Source organism: Nothobranchius furzeri, chromosome 1 (genome assembly GCF_043380555.1).
Source record: "Nothobranchius furzeri strain GRZ-AD chromosome 1, NfurGRZ-RIMD1, whole genome shotgun sequence".
NCBI classification, from domain to species: domain Eukaryota; kingdom Metazoa; phylum Chordata; class Actinopteri; order Cyprinodontiformes; family Nothobranchiidae; genus Nothobranchius; species Nothobranchius furzeri.
Window position 1 is genome coordinate 88117557 of NC_091741.1, and position 18356 is coordinate 88135912.

Here is an 18356-nt window from a genome sequence, read left to right on the forward strand (position 1 = left end):
ATGGAAGATTGAGCCAACAGCTTGGGCCACTAGGTTCCTGCGAGGCGGCAATTTCCAAGGTTGCACTGAAGCCAATGCGGAGACGAAAATGCTTTCAGGCTCAATCGACATGTCCAAAATGTCTTCCTTCTCTCTATCAGAGAGGTTTATGAGGTTCAGCCATCCAGCACGTTCCTGAAGCACCATCATACTCATGACTTTACCCTTGGCCTGGACCGCACAGCGCCCGCAGGCAGATGTCAGTGAGCACGGTGATTTCCTCCCACACGTCTGGGTCCGGCTTTGTGGTCATGTCTTAGAAATGATATTTTCTTCTTCTTCACAGAGCTCGGCTTGGTATGCTGAGAGCACAGAGGAGACATTCGAAGCTCGAAGAGAGAGGGCGGCAGCCTTGTACTCTCCCTCGTTCAGCGCCGACTGGAACCAGTCCGCCTCTGAAGGGAGAGTGGGAGGTCTGGAGGACATTGCCAAGAGCCATGGGTGCAGGTGGGCTGCGACCAGCGATTCCATGGCGGCATGCGTAGCATACCAGCCTTTTCCATACCCTCGAAGTCCAACGAGGAGGCTCCTTGGACAGGAGACCTGAAGCTGAAAGGGTGTTTGTTCCAGGATGATTGAACCTCTTTGAGGAGCTCTGGGAAAACGGGCAGGAGAGGCTTTGCCGCTCTTGTGGCCTGAGGCAGCTTCTTTCCCTCGTAGCAGGATCTGACAGCTTCAGTGACCACGGTGGGCCAGGGGATGTTGAGCCTGGTCGCAGCGTGCCGGCTTACTGACTGCATGTCCAGGTGAGCGGCTGGAGGAACCGCTCCCTCCCTGGGAGAGGACGGAAAGCTAGGCATGGAGGCCTGAGCGAGGGGGAGAAAAACGTTTTCATTCTCGTCTTCCTCTGAAACGAGGAGTTCCGAGGTGTCCTCGTCGTCTCCGTAGTCCAACTCCAACACATTATCAATGGGGTGGCTCGGAACGGCCAAGTCAGGCTGGGAGCCCCAGCTGGGTTCGGCACACGGTTCCGGGAGGGCATGTTCATCAGCGTACCCAGGCGGTGGCTCAGGAGCCGGCAGAAGAAGAAGAAAATATCATTTCTATAGCCCCTCTCAAGATAAAAATCACGAGGCGCTTCACAAAAACAAAAAATGTAAAAATATAAAAAAGAATTTAGAAAATGGTTAAAAATATATTTAAAATGAGCAAAAAATAGACAATTGTGATTAAAAAACTAAATGTTAAGAAAGAGAGAAAGTGAATAGGAAAGAGGGAAATTGGTGGATCCTGAGGAAGGTGGAATAGGTGGGGAGAGCAGAATAAAGAGAGAGTGGTGAAGAAGGTCATACAAAAGCCAGCTTGAACAAGTGAGTCTTCAGCTGCTTTTTAAAGGAGACCACTGAGTCCACTGATCTCAGGCTCAGGGGGAGAGAGTTTTAAGGGCCATTCCCATCTGTACCGGGTCGGCCCGGGCCGGGTAGCGTAGGTTGTTTACATATCTGGGTGGCCTAGTATTTTTCCGGGCCAACCAAGGCTCATTCTCAGCCCTCTTCTCGAGGGGGTCTGCTTCAGGCCGACCAGGGCCAACACACCCACTGCTGACAGCAAATTCACACCTTCCATTAGAGCAAACCTCTGATTGGTGGGTAGAATCAGCCCACATGGGCTTAAGGCAAGGATGTGTGGAATCAACCAGGCCAGGCTGGGGCCGACTGGGGCTGCCCGGGCCGACCCGGTACAGATGCGAATGGCCCATTAGAGTCTGGGGGCCACAGCAGCAAATGATCTGTCACCTTTGGTCTTTAGCCTGGTGCGCTGCACAACCAGTAGGCTTTGATCACTGGACCTCAGGGACCTGCTGGGGGTGTAGGGACTAAGAAGATCACCAATGTAAGATGGTGCTTGTCCATGTAAGGCCCTATAGACCAGAACCAGGATCTTGAAATGAACCCTGAAGTTGACTGGCAGCCAATGAAGCTGGAGGAGAAGCGGGGTGATGTGGGTGTATTTGGAGGACTTGGTCAGAAAATGGGTCCTTCCCTGACAGGCTAGCTTGGCGCGCTAGCCGACGGTGAAGGCTCTTCGGGGTGATGCATGCACAGCTCTCGCATGACCTGGGAACTTCCAATGCTAGCCGGGTGTGTTCAAGCCCGAGGCAGCCAGAGCAGACCTTGTGTGAGTCTTTGCTCAAGATTTTGTTCCCGCAGGTACAGAGGCGAGCTTCTGCAACATCAACTCCTCTGGTGGAAGGAGCGGCTTCCATGTGGACTAACTGGTGTGTTAGCTAAAGAACAAACAGGTGCACTGGAGTGTGAAACAGCTCGCTGTGCCCTGAACCTATGGTGAAGGTCAGGAAAGAAGGACGGTAAGTTAGTGTTTGGCGACGGAGAGAAAATATTAGCTGGCTCCTTCTGTGAACAGTTCAGCTAACTTACCTGTAAGATAAGCAACCACAGAAGTGAGAAGAGTTGATTGAATGACACTTGCGTTTGGAAGCTTGCTGCTTATAGTAGCAGTTGACGCGTGCGTCACGGTCACTGGTCAATAAGGATTGGCGTATTGAGATAAGTGCTCCTGAGGAATCCGCGGAGGGGCGTATAGTACATCCCATAGTGAATCATCGAAACAAATGTTAAGAAAGAGAACTTTTCTTTTGTCTGTTGGGAGCAAAATCAGACAAAACAACGACCAAACAACTCACCTTCTTTAAAAACGCCACTCACAGTGAATGACAGTAGCATGTTCTGTAAAAGGAAACCATTTTTAGAACAAAGGAACAAAAACAGAGGAAAGTTTGTTATGAGCAGCTTCAGGCTGAAAAAGCATCCACTAACCGTGTAAGTGTTCACATCAACTGTAAAGGAGGCAATGTCGTGCTGCGTTTTTGGAAACTCGTTGAGAAACGCCACAACGTTCAGTCGAGTGTGCTTCAGTAGTCGAAACCGCATTGCTAGAGTTAGCAAAGAGGAGACATCGTTAGACATTAAAACAAAACATTTCAGTCACGTGTGAGAAACTCTTGATGGGAAAACTCACTAGAGTCTTTGACCCTCTTCAGGTTTCGACTGTCTTTGTGATACTCTCCCAGACTGTTCCTGAACACCAGAGAAGAGACACAAACACTTGTTTAGTCACGTGGCCCACACAAATAAAATTCACACCTTGTTCAGGTGGTAAACTGTTGTAACCAGTAGGGCTGCTCAATGAATCGAATTTTAATCACAATTACAATATGAGTTTTGAACGATTATAAAAACAAGCAGATTATTTGTTACTTCCTCTTGCACTGATACGAGTTGCAAATCAAGAACTCCTCTCACCGTGTTGCCAACCTAGTGGCTTTGTCGCTAATTCTAACAGCTTTCCATGGCCTCTTCTTGACTTTTTAAATCCTATGAGTACCTAGAAAACAACCTAGAAACAATTCTGATAACCTTTAGCTACTTTCTGGAGAACCATTGTTGACATTTCCTGCAGGTTAGCCTGCGCTCCGGACATTAGGAAAGGGAATGATGTATTGATGTTGATCGCAAAAGAAACGGCTCTTATAGTCAGCTTCCTCTTGGATTAGCCAGAGTTAGTGACACACAATGTACCTGCAGCCTCCTAAGCTGCTAAAAACGGCTAAATGTGCACACACAGCGAGCTAAACACACACGCAGCAGCTTGTCCCTGATTGCTCTGAGACAGGGTTTGGGGGATGGGGGAGTTGCAGCGTGCAGGGTCCAGCCAGCCGCGGGGCGTTTCTGCTTGGGCTACAGAAACGCCTTAATGGGGGTTACTGTAGCTTTTCACTAACCAATCAGAATGGGCATCAAAAAATGTTATTTTCCCTGCTATGTTTGTCAAAATAAAAGCCTACACAAATTGATCGTGTCACACCGCCACGGCAAAATAAAAGCCGCCACACCTTGTTGATTTTTTAAAGATATTGTAATGACTCCAACTTGTTCTTTTTGTTTCTGATCTTTATTCCGGGTTACTGTTAGCCACAGCCCACGCCTAAACTCCAGCAAAAACAATGGTAACAACCTCCATTCAGACTAACTTGTTTTCTCTTTCTAAACAACCGAACTGTCTAGCTGCGGTGCTTCGGGTGAGCTTCTCGTGAAAGACAAGTGGAGGCTGGATGATAATGGTTGCAGCGCACCTCCAATCGCTGTGCCTGTGACTATAATTACATTAACTGATGGGACCGGTAAAAAATAGTTTTGAAATAGATAGAAATAAGTTACTCATGCTGATAACTAATTAATCTCTCTGAGCGACACGTTGCTACTGTTCACTCCTCTACAGAACACTGAACAGGACTAAATAATTATTACGCAACATTTTGTGGAACTTCACTACAACATGGATGTTTATATGTTTTTAGTAATTTTATATTATAAATGTACAGTATAATTTTTGCTGTGTGTATTTGCAAGATATCTTTATCAAAATGGGTCTGTATTGGGTAAGTTTAGATTAGTTAAACCTCAATCATTGGGTCATAATCCATAAACTTCTTTCTTTTTCTTATCAATTTTGTCCTGATTGTGCCCTGAGCAATTGTATGACTGAATGAATAAACAATTATATAAAATCAACATGAATTAAAAAAATGGTCTTAAATGACAGAGATCTCAATTTCAGTCAAAATAGTAGTGGTTATAATTTTTGCCATAAGCGAGCAGCCCTAGTGACCAGGTGTGTTTTTCAGCATGTCCTGACCTGGAGGGGTTCTGGGTGGTGTAGGGAGTGGTGATGGACAATGAAGCTCCATCATGATAAGCATTCAGAAGGGGCTGTCTGTCTCCAGAGTCGTATATACTGTAGTACCTGCAACACAGTCACATGTTCATCTCACAGTCCCCGATGCTCAGGTTTTCTGTTTTAAAAACGCAAATCTAAACTTACTGCTGCAAGAACTGAAGGACGAGCCCCTTAATTTCATCTGAGCCAAAGTAGCTGCCCTGAATGAATGAATGAATGAATGAAAACACATTCATCAGCATGGATATAATCAAGATTTTGCTACAACTCTAAAATAATCATGAACAAAGAGAATGGAATGAAGGAAATATGACATTAATTTATCTCTATGACTACAACCTATACAGTAATAATAAATCAACCTTGCAGGGAGGGATGGCGGTGCGGGTCTCTACATCAAATCCAATAGGTGGGGGGAGGTCGTGCCCATCCTGAGGAGAAACAACACAGCTGCATGAGAAAATGTTTATTTGTTTTGTGTGAAATCTACAGAATGATTTTACTGAAACATTTTCAAAAACAAGTGAGATCTCTACAGGTTATTCTAATGACCCACACCATTTTGGATTAAAAAAAGCAGATGCTAAAAACAGGTTAGGTAAGTTGCATTGTTGAAGTAGTACTAATTGTTTTAATAACAGAAGGAGAGTGATTAGAAATGATTTTCTAAAGTGAGCTTACCAGTTTGAGAAGCCGAGGAAACCTCTGCCGTACTGCACTGGAACAGGAGCAAAACCAAGAACAATAAAGTTATTTTCTCAAACCAGACACAACAAAACCAAAACAATCCTCACTACTAAAAACCTCACCACTGTCAGTAACACCTGCTGATCCGCCCTATGTTTTTGTACTTTCATAATTTTGATGAGAGAGTACTTTCATGTTCAAAAACACACATGAGTATCCTTACTAGTAGAAATAATCTTAAATCCAAAAGCAGACATAGAAGCTGTAACCTTTCCATCGGTTTTATACTGCATTTTATAAAATCCTCCCACCCCTAAATGTACTTACCAGCAGGGATACTCACCCTTTAACCCAAGATGCTGATATACACTGATCTGACACGGAAGAGCAACACAAGCACACTTTTCTAGAGGTACACATACAAACATGCCAGCAGCTACCAGACCAGATTACACATCAGTTTCAGTTAGTAAAATAAAGAGATTATGTATGGCTGGGAGAGAGGTGGTTATCACCAGTGTAGAGTTTAACTCCGGCCAAGGTGTTTGGGAACAGGTGAGTCTAATGTCACAAGAAACAAAAAGTTTATTAAAAATGTATCAGCAAAACGAATAGACACAAGAGACCCAACGATCAGAGATGATCTGTGTCCAGGCCAACAACAGACAGCAAAAGAAACAGGAGAACAGAGCCGAACAAAAAGGACTCAAAGTGAGCTGGACCCAGCAGTCCCACCACTCATCCTGTAGTTTGTCCCTCTTAGCTGTGCCGTCTGGTAGAGCACTTAATTTTTTATTCCTTAATTTGGGACCAAGCCTTTAGTTGCAAAGTGGCTCAGAGAAAAGCTTAAGAATTTACCTGATAACACTCAGCTCTCTCTGCTTTATCACCAAGCTCTCTCTTTATTTTCCTGCTCCGGTCACAGCCGTCGGAAACTGCAGGAGGTTAAGTGTTACCGACTGCTTCCATTCAGCTTCTCTTTAGCAAAAACTGAACCTTCAGTTTCCAGATGAGATCACATTTGTTTCTCTTGACAGTTTCTGCCAGTCTCCACCTCATTAACTGAAAAGCAGAGGCCTCTTGAAGGCAAACAGGTGGAACGCTGTGGAAGAGATTGCTTTCCTTTTTCTGGTTCGTCACAGCTCATGTGGAGGGTAAAATGACCAGATTCACCCCAGCCCAACGGCTTTGCCTGTGGAGTCCCGTCTTCTCAACATCCTCTCATGATGGAGTCAGTGAATCTGAGCTCACAGGGACTGAGGCGGAGTAATCGTGACTGTGCCTGCCTTAGGTTGTCCCAGGGTTTGGAGGTGGGATCTTACCCGTCATGGGCTATCCAGCCTTCCATACTCGCCTGCTACAGGAGCCGAGTGGGCAATGATTCAGTGAAGGGAGGGAAGTCTTCGGCTGTCTTGTCTTTGCTTCATCCAATCATCTCTCAAGATGAAAATGATTTTCTTTTTAAGGCAGCACATATCATGTTACAGTGCTGCTCTATAGTACTTGTATAGTGCTCATAGTTCTGATGCTCTTCACAGAACATTTGTATCAGAGAGTCATGCTCAGCTAGTTTGCTTTGTATTTACCATCAGCTATGACATTTTGTTTCAAAGCAGTTTGGGGGATAACTAAAGATGTCAGCGGGGAGTGCTGGGTGGAGCATCACTGTGAACCACAACACCAAGAAAAAAAGAAGAGAGCAGGAAAATGTCACCCCACAGAGAAGCTGAAAACTGCCAGAGAAAATATGGGTGTTGAGTTAAAGGTGGAACAGTTTTGTATCTTGTCTCCTCAGCATCGTTTGAAAATACAAAATTTAGATTTGCAGTTTTAAAGGAAATGTTAGTTATCAAGTAAGAAAGAACTAAAAGTAATTTATTAGACAAATGTAGAAAATACTGCATGGCATACAAACTAAGTACAATGAACTACATAGGTAGAACTTCAGAATATTGGCAGTACATATACATGTTTATTAATGTTTTTTTCATCATCTTGGCACAGAATAAGTTGAAGGTGCAAATAGGACGCTTCGGAAATAATATCCATCTGTTAAAGGATGTCCAAGAAAACAGCTTGTTGGTGGGAGAAAAATCTCTCATAACCCATTAGTGCAAGATCCACTAGGTCCAAACGTCTGTACTGATCAGAAAATGGCTAAACTGATGCCATCCTAAACGTTACTTTAGACGTTACATTAGGATGGCGTGCTCCGTGCACCTGGCTGATGCTTTTTCAGGGTGTACCTCTGGACACCCTAGGCCTAAACACTGAATTTCCTCTAAGGAACATTAGATCATCCCTCACAACAGTTAACTGACCTGATGTATGCAGCTTGGTCCTTGAAGAGCTCACACAGAGGGTTCCTGTTCAGCCACAGCTCCACCAGCTTCAGGCCTTTGATTTTTTCTAGGTCTCGATCAGTCTTCAGCTAAGAAATAAAAAAAAATCACAAGCAAAAACAACTTGATGTGAGCAGATGGGAAAACAAATTATATTGAAGAGTTTCGTGGGAATGTCTGAACATCCAGTCTCACCTCATTGTTTGAAAGGTTGAGAGACTTCAGATTCGGCACTTTGGTGACCAGATCAGTAAGGTCATCCAGTTTGTGAATGCGGTTGTTGCTTAGATTCAAACATGCCAGCTAAATAAATGGGAGAAGAGTAATGAGACAACTAGAATAGATGCAATATTTTATCAGCGCATGCGCGCACACACACACACACACACACACACACGCACACCAAACAAATTACAACAGAAAACTAAAGAAACTAAACTGATATCTATCAAAGTTACCTCAGGAATGTTTTCTTCAATAATCTTAATGACAGCCTCCATGATTGTCCTCCTGTTCAAGATGACATCAATGTTCTGGGACACCAAGTCTGTCAAATAAGGACAATAGATAAGTCAATGTGACAAATTTAACCATTTTTAACCACAAGAAATACCTGTTGCTGGTTCTATGTGATCACATGGAAGTTGAAGAGATTTAGAAAAATAAAAACAAATAAGCGACTGACTTTAAAGTATAACCCAAGCATCTCATTTTGTAACGGTTTTCATTTAGCTGCAATATGTTTGGATAAGGGCTGAACGATCTATTGTTTTTGAACCAAAATTGCGATTTCAAACAGAATGATCATGTGACCGTCTAAGCTGCGTTTTCTTAAAGCAGTTTTGACTAATCCAGGATCTGTTATGTCCATTTAAAAAATTTTTTTTTTTTTTACATCCAGGGTTTCCCGCTGGGTAACGGCGGCGGCAACAGCTAGAGCGAAGGAGGGGGAGGCATGTACCATTCGGAGCAGAGCCCAATTTCCCAACTGACAGAGCTGCACATTTAGGTTACTTTCCCTGCTATATTTCTCCACACACAGCGCTGCTAGAGCCGATAAGAGAGAGAGAGAGAGACTCCTCCCGCATCGGAGCAGGCTGATTTCTAAAGCTTGGTTTATTTACTTGTGCACATTAGTTGACTTGAAACTTTAACAACTTTAACTTCTCTTTAAAAGGATGGTTAGAATTTTTCTGATGACACACGTTAATTCAAACTAGCTAACGTGTCAGAGTGTCTCTTTGAATGCGTCTCTCTCACGGAGCTAGCATAAGCTAGGCATTATAGAGGAGTTTTAGTGAGGAAAAACGTGCAGCCGTGGTAATGCAGGGAAAACTGTGTGCATTTTTTGTTATTTAATACATTTGAAAGCTGTTTCTACCTTCAGATTTCCTCCTTGCATTTTTGGATTAGAACAAGAACATGTTTTTTATAAAGCACCTCTCTAGATAAAAATCACAAGTTGCTTCACAAGCACATAAAAAAAGATATAAAAAACTATGAGAAAATATCAATAGGTTTCACTGTTTTTATTGTATTATTAGATAGTAAATATTAAAGTGATTTGTTGTACTAGATTAGAATATAGACCATCTTTTCACTTAATATACAGGATGGCTTGGCAGGCTAGTGTTGTACCTTTGAAGAAAATCATGAATTGAACTGAAATTGCAATTTCTGCTAGAAAAATCACAATTCAATCTTTTCCTAAAATAGTTCAGCCCTAGTTTGGATTCGCCATTTGTGCAGTTTTTTTATGTATCTCGTGTGTGTGTGTAATACATTAAGATAGTAAAAACCTGGGTCCATTCGAATGTTGTTTAAGTCCAGTGCTTGCTGAGAACCATCAAAACGTTTTGCCATGCATTGCTGTACAGGAAGAAACAAAAGTCAATGTAAAAATACACAATATATATATAATTATCTTTAGTCGGTTTATTATTTGCACAAAGGAGAGCTTGCATTCCTTCTCCTTTAAACCAATTGCTTGGGCTCACCTTAAGATGTTCCAAGTGCTCGGGTTTCAGGTCAGACTGCAGGAAGGCTGGTGGATTACTTGGGTTGACTTGTACTTCCACCTTAAAGAAACACCAGTACTGTTGACTAGGTAGTTTTGGCTTTTGTTTGTAAAAACACTGGTTGTAGATTTTGCGACAGAATTTTTATCAGCAGATTGATTATTTAAAACAAAAACTTAACTCAGCCCACCTTATAACCATCTGAGTCTGTGATCTTGTGTGAGCATCTGTGTAAAGCACTGGCAGTGGCAGAGTCATCCACATAGAACTGGACCCTGTGGTGGTCAAAGTGGTACTAAACAGACAGGGGGAAGTGGAGACATTTAATAAAATCAACTAACAAACAAGTCTCGATAAGAACTTGGAAGCAAAATGAGATTTAATTACTAGACACAAAACAACAAACTGTATTCATTTGATTGCAAACAGTATTGACCCAAGAGCTGCCTGATGTTTTGTAGGGTTGGGCATCGAGCATCGACTGGAACTGGGACTGACTATCAGTTTTTCCTGGGATAGTTCTGATTTTTTGATTCAGATTCCTAAATTTGATTCTCAGTCTGCCAACCTGAAGAATCCACAACCGATCTCCATGAAAAAAAAAAAGTGATCTGCAAACCCTGATCAACGCCTTTCAGAGCCGATCATACTAGCTGCCCAGTTGCTCCAACTTTGCAGCCCGCTGAGACATTGAGGGCAGCATTGCTCCCCTCCTCACACCGTGCAAGCGAGCAATGTCAAAAATGTAGGCAAACATGTCTGTTGAACTTTTACTCCATGAGAGTGATGAAGTGATGTAGAGTTTGCATCCTGCAGCGAAAAATGCCACGTGGAAGGAGTTCTTTAATTTTGTCGACTAGGGATGCAAAAAAATGCTTTGGATCACAGTTGACTCGATTAATTGGATTACACAAGAAACTTTTAAAACTGCTAGGGAAACATTTTTTTCTCCTTTTACTTTATTAAACAACAGAACATGATTAGAAAACGGGGGTATTCCAGAAAAGTTTAGAACATCGGGAATCTCCTGATAAACCGCTGCTTGACAAAGAGCTCCCCTCCCCTCCAGGTTTTGCCGGCTACACTAATGATTCTCAGGTGGATTCAATTGCCTATAATCCAAGCGAGGGGCGGGAAATGAGGCTCACACGCGTCCACAGGCAGTCCCTGTTAATCGATCCAAGATAAATGAGAATGGAAGAACAGAGCCTCATTCTTTATCCAGAAGGAGCAATAATTCATTCATGCCTACGAGGACTACAAAGATATCAGAACTAAGATAAGAGACCATGACCTGTTTGAATAAAGCTGTGTAGCTGTGCCATTTAGTTAAAACGTGCAGAGTTTACATGCTTCCACGACAATGCTGGAAGTCCACTTCAGCTCATTTCTCCACATATGTTATTAAAGTTTTCATCATTTACCTGTCGTTTTCATGTTCTGCTTATGAGTCTGGATGTTTAGAGACTCTATGACTGTTTTTTGCTGAGCAGCTGTGACTTTTAAGAATATACGTTCATGGTGGTAAAGTGACCTTAAAGTTAACATATATTACACATTGAGGAAAAAACATCACGTATGTCATTTAAATCAAATATTAACATGGTTGACACGTGTAACCAGAGTAAATATGTAGTCACGTCAATAAAGTATTTCCTTTTACATAAGTATTATGTTAGCAGCTGTAAGATTATATGGGTCCATCCCAGATAAAAGCTGATATATAATTATACTTATTAATAGTGTTGACATCAGGGGAAACATCATTGGAATGAAATGCTCCTGGCTGCAAATGAAGGTTAATTACAAAAAATGTTAAGATGTAAATCCAATAAGAACTCAGTTTTAAAAGTTTAAACTCCATATGTATTACTAATTTAGCCATCAAGAACAAAGCTGCTGCTACCGCTGTGGGCCAGCAGTGGCGCCAATTCACCACCTCGTAGCTGCCAGCCACCGACAAGAAAAAGGTGACGTCACTCGCCTCACCCAAGCATATTCACAAAGCGTCAGTAAGCCTAGCTGCTAGCCTGCCACGGAGCAGTTTTGTTCTCCAGCATGTGTTAACATGGTGAATGGGAGGGGATTCAGGCTAGCCACGTTCTTAGAACCGATTTAGGAGCAGTTAGACCAGGAACCTCAAAAGAAAGCCGTCTGTGGGGAAATCTCTCATTATTAAATATTAATAAAAAATATCAAAACACACAAAGTTGTGAGATAAATATATTAATATATATGACAGAGTTAGAAAAATAATTCCAATGTGAATTTTTCTAATATCACACAGCCCTGATAATAATCCAGTCAGAAAGCATCCCTTAGGACTTACATGTATGGGTGTGTACGGAACTGAACAGATGTTCTGAAGAGCTGGCACCAACCATTTCTTATCGTATTTTCGTCCGTGTGGTATCTGTCACACAAAGAAGTAAAATAAAAATCTCCTCTTTAAACTTTAAGCCAGAAGTATTAATGTAAATTTGTCACTCACCGTTACTTTATACCAGTTTGACTGAGCTCTCAAACCTCCTCTAGCCCTGTTGCCACCTCCACCGCCTCCACCTCCACCTCCCCCTGATTTGCCTTGTCGCTTGCTTCTGTCAAACCGTCCGGGGCCTCCCCGTGGTCTCACATATGGATTGCTGAAAATGAAATTTTCACTGTTAACATTTTTTTCCCCCCAATATAAAAGTCCAGCATAACTGTAACAATACTATTACACTAATAATCAAATCTTCTTCATATATTGAATAATTGATTCCTTTTCAGTAAACTTTAAATAATGTATTCAGTGTTTCCCTTACATAGGCGTAGCCGTGGCGGCCCGCCATCGTGGCTACAAGATCCCAAGTTTTATTGATTTTTTTTTTTGGCGCTGTTTCCCGAAGAAGCAGCGGGAACTACTCTGTTGTTGCTTGTGATCACAGCCGGCAGGCAGCAAGAAGGAGGGACAGGGCAGGGTGGTTACAGCTAGGGATGAGCCGGATACTCATTTCAGACGAGTATCCGGTACGGATAAAGCATTTTTGATGAATACGAGCATGAAACGAGTAAAACTCGTAAATATCTGTTATCATGCTGAAGGAAAATCCTCATTGGATAACTGACTGTCTTCACGCTTTGTGATTGGCCAATCACATAGAGTGCCCGCCCCTCCCTACACACAAAACTGCAGCCGGGAGCTGTGTCCAGCCAGCCCACCCACCCACACACACACAGACAGTAACGGATCTCTCTGTGCTTACTTCACTGTTGCTCACGTTTCGTCAGTGCTCCCTAGGTTTTCTTCAGCTCATCTCTTTTTTGCCTGAATATTTAGGCCCGAGCAGCGAAAGCGCTGCGAAGCCCTCTTGTTTTTGCTCTGTTTATATCTTATTTATTATTCTTAGCCCGCTTTGAATGGCCTTTTGGGGACCTTATCATACCCCAAAACTCACAATATTTTGCAGACTTGTCAGGCCTGGTGAAAAATTTGATATTTTAAAGGTCCCAAAAAAATCGCAAAGAAAATGACTGAACAGCGCCCCCTACAAAGTGAAAAAAAAAACCTCTCCATAAAGCTTAGTTTATCGTACAGTTATGAAATCTGGTACACTTGTAGTACTCAACAGTCCACACAGAAAAGTCTCTTGCAAGCATGATCAATATCAAACAGGAAGTCGGCCATTTTGGGTTGAAATGGCGATTTTTTGCCGTTTTTGCCGTTTTTAGGGTCCGTTTCTGATTGGATTGCTCGATCATTTTTTGCACGATCGTCTCAAAAATTGTGTAAAATTGCTCAGAAGGGATGGGCGAACAAAATGAGACAAGGATTCTGACTTTTCGTATATGTTGAAGGGGCGGGGCCAGGCCTCGAAGTTTGACTACTCGCCAAAAAAATATAAATTGCTATAACTTCATAACTGAATGTAACAGAGTTACCAAACTTTCTGTGGTTATTTGCCATCCACCCACAAAGTAAATTGAATGGTCGGATGATGACATCACACAAGCCACGCCCCCTCAGGACCAAAAAGGTCAAGTTTTACTATGAAAGGTCCCAAATAGCCCCGTTTCACTTAATCACCACAAATTTGTAGCTGGTAACTCAAGACAAGTGGGGGTTGCTTGGCGTCACTTTATGGGAGTTTTCGGCAGAGGGCGGGGCTGCGGCGGCACGGCGAAGTCAGGCGTACCGCCATGGCCTTACGTTTACCTCCCATTTCGTCATTTCTAAAGATATCGTCACGAAACTTCTTGTGAGTGATCCTAGTCCAGCACCCCAAAGAATCTGAGGTGAACATCCGGTGGGCGTGGCCTATTTTCTGAAATAGCGCCCCCTAGGACCATTAAAACTGTCAGCCCCAAGCCATGCTTTGACCGAGGATTACGAAATTTGGTACACTAATGTGGTGTCTCAGGACCTACAAAAAAGTCTCTTGGAGCCAAGTGCAAAGTCGCACAGGAAGTCGTCCATTTTGGTCCAAGTACGCAATTTAGTGGTTTTCGCACACTTTGTTTGGAGAGTGATGCTCCGTCGCCCTTTTCACCAATCGCCATCAAACTTCTGCTATATACTCTTAGGACGTAGGGGAAAAAATTCAACCGTCAGATTTTTCAAAAGTTGAAAGGTGTGGGCGTGGCTAAGCCTCAAACTTTGACCTTTCGTCACGCCCCTCTTATTTTCACAGCTCCCTATTGGACTCCTTTTACCCAATCACCAGGAATATCTGGCAAATAGCAGCAGACAAGTTGAGGTCACTTGGTCTCCAGTACTGGCAGGTTTCGAAAAAAGGCGGGGCTTCGGGAGCATGGCGAAATTCGCCATCACGCCATGGAAATACGTTTGCCTCTCATTTCTTCAGTTATCGTGATATCGCTACGGAACTTTTGGTGAGTGATCCTAGTCTGACCCCCAAGAGAAATAGACAGCTGAAATTTGTGGGCGTGGCCTAATTTCTGAAATAGCGCCCCCTAGGACCATTTAAACTAATAGCCCCAAGCCATGCTTTCACTGAGGATTACGAAATTTGGTACACTAATGTGGTGTCTCAGGACCTACAAAAAAGTCTCTTGGAGCTAAGTTCAAAGTCGCACAGGAAGTCGGCCATTTTGGTCCAAGTACGCGATTTAGTGGTTTTCGCACACGTTGTTTGGAGAGTGATGCTCCGTCGCCCTTCTCACCAATCGCCATCAAACTTCTGCTATATACTCTTAAGACGTAGGGGAAAAAAGGGGGCGTGGCTAAGCCTCAAACTTTGACCTTTCGTCACGCCACTCTTTTTTTCACAGCTCCCTATTGGACTCATTTTACCCAATCACCAGGAATCTCTGGCAAATAGCAGTAGGCAACTTGAGATCACTTGGCAGGTTCTGAAATAGCACCCCCTAGGACAATTTAAACTAATTGCCCCAAGCCATGCTTTCACTGAGGATTACGAAATTTGGTACACTAATGTGGTGTTTCAGTACCTACAAAAAAGTCTCTTGGAGCCAAGTGCAAAGTCGCACAGGAAGTCGGCCATTTTGGTCCAAGTACTCAATTTAGTGGTTTTCGCACACGTTGTTTGGAGAGTGATGCTCCGTCGCCCTTTTTACCAATCGCCATTAAACTTCTGCTACTCTTAAGACGTAGGGGAAAAAATTCAACCGTCAGATTTTTCAAAAGTTGAAAGGTGTGGGCGTGGCTAAGCCTCAAACTTTGACCTTTCGTCACGCCACTCTTATTTTCACAGCTCCCTATTGGACTCCTTTTACCCAATCACGAGGAATCTCTGGCAAATAGCAGTAGACAACTTGAGATCACTTGGTCTCCAGTACTGGCAGGTTAAAAAAAAGGCGGGGCTTTGGGAGCATGGCGAAAATCGCCATCACGCCATGGAAATACGTTTGCCTCTCATTTCTTCAGTTATCGTGATATCGCTACGGAACTACTGGTGAGTGATCCTAGTCCAGCACCCCAAAGAATCTGAGGTGAACATCCGGTGGGCGTGGCCTAATTTCTGAAATAGCGCCCCCTAGGACCATTTAAACTAATAGCCCCAAGCCATGCTTTCACTGAGGATTACGAAATTTGGTACACTAATGTGGTGTCTCAGTACCTACAAAAAAGTCTCTTGGAGCCAAGTGCAAAGTCGCACAGGAAGTCGGCCATTTTGGTCCAAGTACTCAATTTAGTGGTTTTCGCACACGTTGTTTGGAGAGTGATGCTCCGTCGCCCTTTTCACCAATCGCCATTAAACTTCTGCTTTATACTCTTAAGACGTAGGGGAAAAAATTCAACCGTCAGATTTTTCAAAAGTTGAAAGGTGTGGGCGTGGCGAAGCCTCAAACTTTGACCTTTCGCCACGCCACTCTTATTTTCACAGCTCCCTATTGGACTCCTTTTACCCAATCACGAGGAATCTCTGGCAAATAGCAGTAGACAACTTGAGATCACTTGGTCTCCAGTACTGGCAGGTTAAAAAAAAAGGTGGGGCTTTGGGAGCATGGCGAAAATCGCCATCACGCCATGGAAATACGTTTGCCTCTCATTTCTTCAGTTATCGTGATATCGCTACGGTACTACTGGTGAGTGATCCTAGTCTGACCCCCAAGAGAAATAGACAGCTGAAATTTGTGGGCGTGGCCTAATTTCTGAAATAGCGCCCCCTAGGACCATTTAAACTAATAGCCCCAAGCCATGCTTTCACTGAGGATTACGAAATTTGGTACACTAATGTGGTGTCTCAGGCCCTACAAAAAAGTCTCTTGGAGCCAAGTGCAAAGTCGCACAGGAAGTCGGCCATTTTGGTCTAAGTACGCAATTAAGTGGTTTTCGTACACGTTGTTTGGAGAGTGATGCTCCGTCGCCCTTTTCACCAATCGCCTTCAAACTTCTGCTATATACTCTTAAGACGTAGGGGGGGAAATTCAACCGTGGGATTTTTCAAAAGTTGAAAGGTGTGGGCGTGGCTAAGCCTCAAACTTTAACCTTTCGCCATTACATTACTTGACTTAACTCCCAAGTGCATGATCAGATCTATTTCAAACTTTGTCTGTGTGATCACTGACCACATCTCAAGACAACGACAATGTGGACAGCTGACATCACCTAAGCCCCGCCCCCTGACAACAGGAACTTTATTGTTTTATGGTGAAATGCCCATATTTGTCCCCTCTAATTTAGTGAACATGACACTAAGGTCATACACTGTCTTCATGATGTTGTAATGACCATTCAGATCTGATAGCTTTCAAGAAAGGGAGGGGCGTTGATGCCATGGTGAATGCTGGCGTGACGCCATGACCCTACATTTGACTGTAACTTCCACAAACGGCCTCCGATTTGCCCGAGAATGAACATGGCAATTAACAATCATGCCCTTTAGCCAATGAGACACAAACAGTTGGTGAATGTTATATAATGTCACCAAAGCTGACCTCAATGGGACTTTTCTGTAGTTGGTCACAGCGCCCCCTAGATAACGTTATCCTTCGATAACTTTAAAAAAACATGGTCAGAATAGCATTAAAGTTGGTCACTGTCATCACACCACCAGTGTGGTTAAGATAGAGGTTTCCCTAGTGGTGAGACATAAAATATAATGGTGGGCTCAAAGGGGATGCTGAGTCAGGGTGAGGTGCGGACGAGGTGACCGTTAGCAGTTTCTGGTGTCGGGGTGGTCGACGTTTCTGTTTCGCAGATGCAGCCTGGTGCCCCGGGCTGCCGGCCAGGCCGGAGCGGCGCGGAGCTGCGAGAGCCGAACAACGCTGCTTGCAGCTTTAATTAAAGTTACTTTTTTTCGTAACGTACGTGGTGCATTTGACAAGACAGAGCTGAAAACGGCTCGTGCATGTGTCGGTCACTGCCTCCACTCCGGTCGTTTGTTTTAATTTTATTATTTTAACTCGCTCTCCCGCTCTCTCTCACACACACACCTCAATCAACATTGTTTTGTTCAACTGTGTGTGGGAAACATGCCAACAACGTTAGGAAAAAAACAGTTTAATCAAATTAAAATAAAATGGTTTTAGTATTTCATGTTTCCTAGTTCCTACTGCATGAGTTCAGATGCATTAATTCACATACTTAAATATTAATGTTCTGATATTACTGAAAAACTTTTTCTGTAATCAATCAATCAAAGCCTTATTTATAAAGCGCCTTCCGCAACCCTGTCAGGAAGCCCAAGGCGCTGAACATGGTGATAGTTCCTTTACTATTGTGGTCAAAAATATTTAATCTCAATTCTGAGGCTGCTCTGTAAATAGTTTTCAAATAAACAATACACATAGCAACTTCTGATCAATCCATATCAATTTCAGATTTAAAATAATGTATTGATGTAAACCACACCCACTAATTTCCAAATAATAAATAAGAGGTGCATTCATCTGTGTATCTCCTTTGACATTAGTGATATTTTCAGCACCAGAACAATAAAGCAAAGAAACAGATTCCTGAGTTTATGTTTTTTATTTATTTTATTTATTAGGTGCATCTGACCTGTTCTATTTTTCTCTGAAATGAGATCAAATCATTGCTTCTATGGGTTGTCTCCCCTCAGCACTAGAAAAATGTACTTCATTATAATGATCACTGTAATGCATC

General features: G+C 43.0%; 1 protein-coding gene across 2 annotated transcripts in view; it reads right to left on the reverse strand.

Annotated features, from left to right (window-relative positions):
- Positions 1-18356, reverse strand: part of nxf1a (nuclear RNA export factor 1a) — a 40051-nt gene that overhangs the window by 6584 nt on the left and 15111 nt on the right. For both annotated transcript variants that reach the window (XM_015947175.3, XM_015947183.3), the window contains 15 exons: positions 12276-12426; positions 12114-12197; positions 9975-10079; positions 9764-9844; positions 9566-9635; positions 8225-8313; positions 7962-8069; positions 7746-7855; positions 5419-5455; positions 5100-5168; positions 4882-4937; positions 4696-4803; positions 3019-3077; positions 2817-2932; positions 2684-2726 (listed from right to left, as the gene is read on the reverse strand). In XM_015947175.3, coding sequence (XP_015802661.3) covers positions 2684-2726; positions 2817-2932; positions 3019-3077; positions 4696-4803; positions 4882-4937; positions 5100-5168; positions 5419-5455; positions 7746-7855; positions 7962-8069; positions 8225-8313; positions 9566-9635; positions 9764-9844; positions 9975-10079; positions 12114-12197; positions 12276-12426 — 1286 coding nt within the window. The remainder of the gene's footprint in view (positions 1-2683; positions 2727-2816; positions 2933-3018; positions 3078-4695; positions 4804-4881; positions 4938-5099; positions 5169-5418; positions 5456-7745; positions 7856-7961; positions 8070-8224; positions 8314-9565; positions 9636-9763; positions 9845-9974; positions 10080-12113; positions 12198-12275; positions 12427-18356) is intronic.